Below are 8,812 nucleotides of genomic sequence, written 5' to 3'. Positions count from 1 at the left end.
TTTTTGCTTTGCAACTAAATCGTTCAAGAATTTGTCGTAATGTGTGCAGACAGATGACAGCTAATGGTCTCTGTGGAGGTATCATGTTGGGAATGATGATGCTTTGTTATCACCTTCTAAGGAGTAAAATATCCACTGTCTTACTGCAAGTAATTATAAAGTTTATTAAGTTGTGGTGTTATCTCGTAGATTTCAAAATAATATTTTTTATTGAGTTGGACAGCCCCATCCTCATTCATTTCCATTTCACTGTAAATTATTTTCATAGCACCCTTACAATAAATAAGGGGTTTCTTGTGTTGTTTGATATTAAGATATTACCTCTACATTGGGTAAGCTCTGGGTGTCCATTCAAGTTTGGCACCGGGGTTGGAAGGGGTGGGGTTTATTACAACAAAGAGCTTGTAATAAACACATATGAATATGTATCTCAATATCTGAAGACTATGGTTAGGTCTTGGTGCCTGCTGTGATTTCTGCAGAATCCCTGCTCTGCAGATCGTTATCAGGCTGAGATGTCAATATTAGTTATCATCTGTAAGTGATGCAAAGCTCAAATATCAAGATGTGTTATCACTGGCACCTGAAACCAGGATTCAATCACTTCATGGTCAATTATGGGTGTAATGTAAGTTAAATTCAGTGGGAATGTAAATAAATGAAACTGAACTGGCCACACAAGCAGCCATTGATTAAAACCTTGCAAAACGATTCTCAGTTAAAACTATACTGAACTACAATCTAAACCACCATCAAACAGTAAACCACTTGAATGTCTTGATATTTAAAATCTCTTTATACATTTTAACTCTCTACAAGTCTTTTGTGTGAGCTTTTATACTGCATATGCCTCATACCGGCAGGCAACAGGGCCCCAACATGACTGTTTTTTCAAGATTAATTTCCCTGTGGGATCCATGTGGAATGAGGATTTTAATCCCATGCTGTACATTCCCATGACATGTGCAAGGTGACTTCTGATGTACCTCTACTTTCAACTTTATTTCTATGATATTTATTTGACTTTATTTATGTTTTCTGGTTAACATGGAAGCAGAAAGAAGGGGGAAAAAACAAAAACAAAAAAACATGCTAGTTGAAATATAGATAGAGAGCCAGGGTATAAATGTTTCCATTCTTAATTACTGAACCATTCTTTAATTATTCAGTTAGCAGATGAATTTGAATAAAAAGAAAGTGAAAAATGTCAGGATGTCATAGTCTAAGGAATGTTCCCATTTTGCTTAATGACAGCAGAATAAACAAGAGCTGACATGAACAAAACCAGGTGATCGTGTTCTCCAGTAAGCAAGAAAACTGTCTGTACTTTTTTTTTTTTTTACTTTCAGTTAATGTGTGACCTAGAACATAATTTGAAATATTCATTTTACACCATAACATTTCTCAAAATCAGTTTATATTTTCTTTGTGATCTCAGACTTTTTGACTCCACTGTAAATTCTTTATGTTTGAACTAGTTACATGCTATAAAAAGGATAAAGAAGATCAGTATAATATTTATCTTATATTCTAGCACTATTAGTACTTACTACTACTATAATGTTCTTAGCACTATTTCTCATCATTAATGTTTTTCATTATTTTTTGCATTATTTGTTCAATTGTTTGCATTTTTGTACATTTTTGAAGTAAAATGTATAAAATGAGACTTGGCCAACACACAGTAGACAAAGAAAAAAAGAAAAAAAAATCAAGTTCTCTGGAAACTTGTTGAAAAGTGAAGGCCAGAAGGCCAGAGGTCAGCATCTGATTGTTACCGCATGGCAGGGATCGACGGCACACTTTTAAAAATAAAAAGTAAGATAAGATGTCTGGACAAATTGCTTTGTTCAGACCCCACACTGTTTATAGTATTGGAGGGTATGTTGGAGATTAAATCAATCAATCAATTACCCTGGTATCGCAGTTTCAGTTCACACAATATATCATCTAGCTCTTCTTTGTAAATATTTGTGATGCTGACATTTATAGGTCATTTTGATACATACTAATAGTTATTTAATCTGCTAACAATGCTTTACAGAATGAATATTCTAAAATATCAGGTAAATTATATAATGATGTGAGATGTAAAATCATTTCTGAAAAACTGTTTATGTCTGCAATTATGTTTGGAACATTAAAAGTTCCAAATGCAAATGCATTAAAAGAGCAGTGTTGAGGCCAAAACATGCACTGGATACAATTTACTGTCACACATTTTTTTAACTAGACATATTTTCCCCCGCTGGACATGAACCACTCTTATGCCTAGTTGAGTCATTTTACTAACAGCTCTTGTCTACAGCTGCATTTTAAGAACTGGAAACTCCAGTGTGGTCCTTTGATTAATGGGACGTGTCTTGTTTGATAAAGTGTTAGTGTTACCGCGTGCGTGCATGTGTGATTTAATGACATACATATGACAACTGATACAGCTGAGACAACATCAGTGCGGTGTTCCAGCAGGCTGATAGGTGCTCACTATAAAGCCTCCAAGAGCGCAACTCAGGATGCTGTTCCGTCGCGCTCCACTGTTCTGTCAGAGAGGCGCGTTCATGTGGGAATAAGCCAGTGACAAAGAAAATGTTACTTTTCACTGCAGTTGGATCACTCAGCACTTCTGGTCAGTCCAGGACTTTAAACTGACTTTGTTCACGGAGACTATCTGGAATAACTGTGATGGCCAGGGTGTCATTAATACATTTGGGAATTTTGCTTTTTATTGGACTAACAGTCGCAATGGCGAACGGTGGGTTTAGATTGCATTGCACCACATTTCACTTGCAGAAAACTTGTACATTTATTGGACTAAAATCACTCTCCGCATATAATTGAAAATTATGTACTCTGAAGCACACAACATTTTATATGTCACAGTTTGCACAAAGCAATTTTTGATTTGGCGCCACTGTCACACGAAATCCACAAAGTTTAAAACATTAGGCTTTTTTCGAAAGTGTTCACATTTTAAAGACAGCGTAATATTGTTTACCTCCTCTTGCTAACGCGACAGGTGAAAATGTCCGCTGACCAAATCTTTATCCTAAAGTTTAAAACCTTTTGTTTGGAATTTCTTCGGGGGTTCAAGACCTTCATCACTGGGTAGTGACCCCCTACTTCAACAGCTGTTTCTCACCCTGAGTAAACCAAGGCTTGACCCTTAAAATACTTTCGATTCTGTAGCCTCTGTCACCCATATTAGGGACAATCGTTGACTTTAATAAACGCTTACCACATGAAGCATTCTACATTTTTAAGTGAATGGACGTTTATGGTAACGTAAAATAAAACCGAAATGTGTGTCAGATAGAAAGGCGTTTATCAGCGTTTATAGTGTCCTTTAAATCCTGTTGCAACATGAGATTATTTTAATGTATAGAATTGCCACTTGTTCTAATGAAAGCATTTTCGCTTGCAGGATTGTCCTCGTTTCTTCAAGATGCGCTCATGAAAAACAGCGCGAAGGATTTAACCCAAGCATCAAGTGCGACTCCGAAGCAGTTTGGTGAATCTGGATTAAAACCCGGAGCGTGTTATTTCTGCCAGGTTCTGAAACCTCGGAGGCGAGCCAAGAGATGTACGTGTTACTCGTACACAGACAAAGAGTGTGTTTACTACTGTCACCTGGACATCATCTGGATCAACACACCAGAGTAAGTTTTCATGGCTTGCCCATGAAATAATAATCAACAGCTGAAACCCGTGAAAGGTTATTCGGGATAGTTTTGGACGGATTTATTGTGCCTCTGACTTTTAAATTACAGACAGGGTTGCATTTACTACTACTAAAACTTTGATTCAAACAGCCTTTATGTGGCATAATATAGCATAGCAAAACCATATGAATACATGTGGCAATATATTTATGAATATTCTTTATTAAAACACAATTAGGACATGAAGACACCAAAACATTTGTAATTAATAAAACTTAATATGGTAAGGGTTTCTGGGCCATAATAATGAATATAACTAAGCAAATATGTTCAATGAAAATCCATTTAATATATTTAAGTGCAATGTAGTAAAAATGTACTTTAATCAAGTGTTTAAGAATACTTGCTATTGTGCAGATACAATGGTAAAGATGCGCGTGAAGCATCTTCCACCGTAAAAAAATGTCTACTTAAGAATAATGAAGATTTGGTCACTAAAATGAAAAACAGTTAACTGTATATGATTGTTGTCTTAGAAGCAAAAGTGAACTATTGCATTTGGCAGTGTCACCAGAGACACGCGGACAAACATTCTCCTTTCTGTCAAAACTAAATTATTTCTGGCCTGCCTCCTTTTTTATCACAGATAAGATTGCAAACTCCTTCTGTAGTTTAAACAAGTCAATGCATCAATCCTATCCAAAATGTTCATTATAACAATTTATTGCTCGTGATTAGAGAAACTTATATTTATTAAGAGTTGTTGGGGGAAATGTTTCAGCTTCTGCTGCAGGCTCCGTCTTAGTAAATTACTAGAACTATATGTTACCAACTAAAGTTGCCATTTTAAAGTGTTGGTGAAAAATGATATATATATATGAAATATATTCACTTTTAATGAAGAGAATTTGTCGTAAGTCATGTTCATAAAGAAGAACTGCAGTTTTAGTATATTAATCATAAGTCTTGAAATGTAGGTCAACATAGCTACAGTAATTCTTTGCACTGAGAGTAATTAATGTTCTCCGCCACTTGTCTAGGCACTTGTCTACCATATAAGACTGGCTAAAGAGAATGGGCTGAGATCGAAGAGATGCTTGCATGACAGGATGTTTGCAGGAGTAACTCTTAGCAGATGAGGCCTATGGCTCCCTGAGTACAGCTGTTCAGATTTACTGAGCCTGAGAGTTTGCTTTATTAGTTTCAATACAGTATAAATAAGAGTACTTTTTTGAGGTGTTACCAGAAAAACACAAAGCCTAATGAACTACTGGGTGGCCTGCAATGAGCTGAAGTGAAATATGTAATCAAGGTTAGACAAAAGCAAACTATGCCTGTTGTGTCCACGCTTTTGAGCTGAAATGTATTTTTAATAAAACGCCAAGTTTATGTGTTTTATTGTATTTGTTATTCTTACTGTCAAATATTTTTTATTGATTGATTGATTGATTGATTTACTTACTAACAAGCTACCTTTTCTAACTAAACTTGGTTGCCCATTAACATAATTTGTATGAAAGCTCTGGAGATTTCAGCAGAATTGAAGCATCCTTCATTTTCAAATCCTTTGCTCATCATCCGCCCCTTCGGTGTGTGTGTGTGTTTAAATATTTTGGATAATTGAATCATTCTAACTGCTATCAAGACAAGTTCAGCTATCTCAAATTGATGTTTTGATACTTCTATGATGCTTCTAGGTATTTGTGCAGTGGGGTTGGGATGTCCAGCACATCCATACTCCATACTCATATTTTCTGACCTCTGCATTATGCATGGTTCAGTGTCACATTTCAGACCTCTTGGCAGATTGTGTATGTAACCTGCTCTGTGAGTGCAAAAGAAAGATCAAACTGAACAGGGTGTTGAAACAACGCACAAAGACTCTCAGCAGCACACATTAAAACCTTCTGGTTTAAACTTCCAGCTTCTGACACGTTAAGGTGAATGGAGACGTGATATACAGTATAATTTATAGGATGAATTTGAATCTTCCTTTGAAAAAAGACTTGCTGGTTTAAGTCCTTTACTACATCAAAGAACTGAAAGTATTTCTCACTTTCACTGTATGCCAGTGTTGCAGTAGCGTTCTCTGTAACTCAAAGATCTTAACCTTTTTGTACTGGCAGGCGCACTGTCCCATACGGCTTGTCGAGTTATAGAGGCTCCCAGCGGGTACGGCGTTCTTCTGAGGGCAGACTTGGAGGTCAGCGCTGCATGTGTGCTTTACACAGCGACCAAGAATGTAACGCTTTCTGCAGTCGAAGGTAACAATAAAACCTCAGACCACTAAAATACCAACATAGAATTATTGGAAAATGTGCTTCTACCTACATTTTTTGCAAAACTCAATAAACGTGGATATACATATAATTCATATAATAGAGATTCCACTTGCAGGACTGTTATTTCCTTTTTTACACAAATTGTATGTGGTTTCTTGCCCAATACTGTCATGATCTCAAAACGCTTTCACCATAGCACATGATTTGTAAATTAATACATGTAAATTCATGTTTGCATCACATAACAATCTGCATATGTTTGGCTTTTCTGACATAGTAAACTTGCTTTTTAGCTCACCTGGTACAACATTGCATTTGACAGTCATTTTGCAGTAATGTCACCACAGGCAGGTTTTTCCAATGAGCCTGGATTGTAAAATACAAAGTGTCTTATCTGAATGGGATATGTGGACCATAAATATATACTGAATAGTAATATTTATCTTTATGTAAATAACATTAACAGCAGCCACCAGGTGGAAAATGTAGGCACATGCAATGTAACTGTTTTCATCAATAGATTTTAAAGTAACAGCATGTTTGTTCTCCTTCAGTAGGGGGACGTCAACATGACTAATCACTGGAGCACAGCTAAACTGATATTCACTCATCCATTGGACTGCTTCTTCATTCTCCTGTCCCAACACCTGGAGAATCACCTCAGAGAAAAGGTTCCTGTCTATTCAAAAGGAAGGTTGTTGGAATTCCATTACCGAGATGGAGAATTAAAGAGCAGAGAGAGTCGGGAAGTACTTACGCTATCAACATGAAAGCTTTACGTAACAGCACCTAAGCTAACACATCTCTGAAGTAGCCATGCATTGACTGCCACTCTCAGTGTGACCATGTGAGTCACATTCTGGTGAGATATCTGTGAGGGTTTAAATTATGGACTGTATCGACTTGCCGTTATTATCTGACTTCCAAATCAAATGGGCACGATGGAGTTAAATAAGCATCACACACAGGACTTTGAATATTTGAAACCGTTCAGACCAGTAACCAACATGTAATATGTATAAAGGACTTTGTTAAAATATTTCTTGAACAATTCATTTAAAAAAAAAAAAAAGTGCTGTACAGCAAATTCTACATTGCAACATTGGCTTTTTCTAAAAAAAATAGCTTCATATTTAATACAGCCTTTCATAGTTTTATACATGACTATTATGTTTCCTCAAGAGTATGAATAATTAACGAAGCAGACAATAGGAAAATTCCTAGCTTTCCTCAAGCATAAAATAAATCTTGTATTTCCCAACTAACCAAAAGGTGTCCATTTTAAATGCCACATTAATACACATATTACTGTATGAACAGTTGTGATAAAGAGTATATGAAATAATGATCTATTTATTTCATAACTATTATCTATCTGTTCATATCTATCTATTAAAATATTCCACTAACCAAATATTTTAATAATACATTCTCCAAATTGAAACAAAAAAGAACCAATTTTCCTTCCCAATTCAAACCATTAAAGGATGAAATATCCTTAATTTATTCAGAACATTATGATTTTTTTTTTCAGCAGTGAAAAAAAGCACATGTGGCAAAGGAAATGGATTGTACCTGTTCTTACTTTTCATGGCCGACATACAGGTCATTATGTATGTAAAAGTCCTGTACAGATTCTCTGTTTAATATTAAATTAAAACCTTTTTTATAACTTGTTTTTATACCCATGAGTTGTCTTGTTGCTCTTATTGAGTTCAAACATCAGAAATATTTAGATTATTCTGCAGAGCTAATTTGAAACTTGCATGTGGCTCAAAAATAAAATGAATGCCTCCTGTCCTCTGGCTAGATTACATTCTCTCATTACTTTGCAAAGGTACGTCTTATCCTTCCACAAGGGGGGCCAGCCAAGAATTGTTTGCTGTCTTGGAATATGCCCTCAGTACACCCTGAAAAATAAGAGGTAATTTCCTCTGATGGTGCATGATGGGGTACGTCAAAAACGGCTGTATCGCAGTTCTCATCTAGGAATATTTTCTGGTTGTTTTCAATAATAACAGTATTGTTCATAAATAAGAGTTCAGTAAATGAAAAGGCTTGCGCCAGGCTTCACCGATCTAAAAAAAAAAAATAATAATAGTTTTTTAATTGCAAAGTAATTTGAATGGACATTTGGATTATAAGAGAAAAATCTCAGTGTTTACACACAACCTTTGAAAGATCTAATTCATAATATGTAATAAATTCATTATTTCTTTAATGAAAATGTCCTTTTGTTGGCTGCATGCTGATTTTAGTTCAGTACTTAGACATTTCTTACACTCAGCTGACACGGAATGAACTATTTCTCAGCTTTTTACAAGACCCCAAGTGACTACCATAAGGAAGGTTGATCCAAATAAATCTACCACCAAAAACACCAAACTTCTAAAACGTGTTGAGTAACAAAATTAAGCATTTTTTTGTAGCCATGACTGTCAAGCTTTTTCATATGACCAGACTGAAGTCTGACTGCAGAAACTCTCCATGGGACATTTCATATTTATCCTGGAGTCCGGCAGAACTCTTTGCAACAGGTAATAGCTTGATGTGTCCCTTTAGGATGAATTGCTGCATTTTAATGCTGACTTTGGCTCATTGACACATTTTATCCGAACAGCGTGACAAAGCTATAGCTGATAGCTATAATAGTTTAAACAGAGCTCATTCTCATCCAAGAAAACAAGCAATACATTTGTTACCAAAAGTTACAGTGCATACTTACAGAACATTTCATTGTTAGTTTAACACTCAGTAACTGCCTCCAATATGAGATAGCACTCCAGGGAAGTAACCTCGCCACCTTTTCTGACTGTGTAATGTCGCATCCATCATGGACGTAAAATAGTGAGTCAACACCACAGTCTGAAA

General features: G+C 35.8%; 1 protein-coding gene across 1 annotated transcript; it reads left to right on the top strand.

Annotated features, from left to right (window-relative positions):
- The first annotated feature begins 2,544 nt into the window (after positions 1 to 2,544).
- LOC306856685 (endothelin-3) lies at positions 2,545 to 7,740 on the top strand. Its single transcript, XM_079396077.1, has 4 exons — positions 2,545 to 2,752; positions 3,422 to 3,656; positions 5,786 to 5,923; positions 6,496 to 7,740. The coding sequence occupies exons 1-4, from the start codon at positions 2,683 to 2,685 to the stop codon at positions 6,512 to 6,514; spliced, it is 462 nt and encodes a 153-aa protein (XP_079252203.1). The 5' UTR covers positions 2,545 to 2,682; the 3' UTR covers positions 6,515 to 7,740.
- Positions 7,741 to 8,812: the final 1,072 nt, after the last annotated feature.

Source organism: Barbus barbus (genome assembly GCF_936440315.1).
Source record: "Barbus barbus genome assembly, chromosome: 37".
NCBI lineage: Eukaryota > Metazoa > Chordata > Actinopteri > Cypriniformes > Cyprinidae > Barbus > Barbus barbus.
This window is presented reverse-complemented; position numbering and strand designations above follow the sequence as displayed.

Bases quoted from the DNA above. Each gene is read 5' to 3' on its own strand.
- LOC306856685 (XM_079396077.1), top strand. From the start codon at position 2,683: ATGGCCAGGGTGTCATTAATACATTTGGGAATTTTGCTTTTTATTGGA. The intron at 2,753-3,421 runs GTGGGTTTAGAT...TTTCGCTTGCAG, and splicing joins AACAGTCGCAATGGCGAACG to GATTGTCCTCGTTTCTTCAA. The intron at 3,657-5,785 runs GTAAGTTTTCAT...TTGTACTGGCAG, and splicing joins ATCTGGATCAACACACCAGA to GCGCACTGTCCCATACGGCT.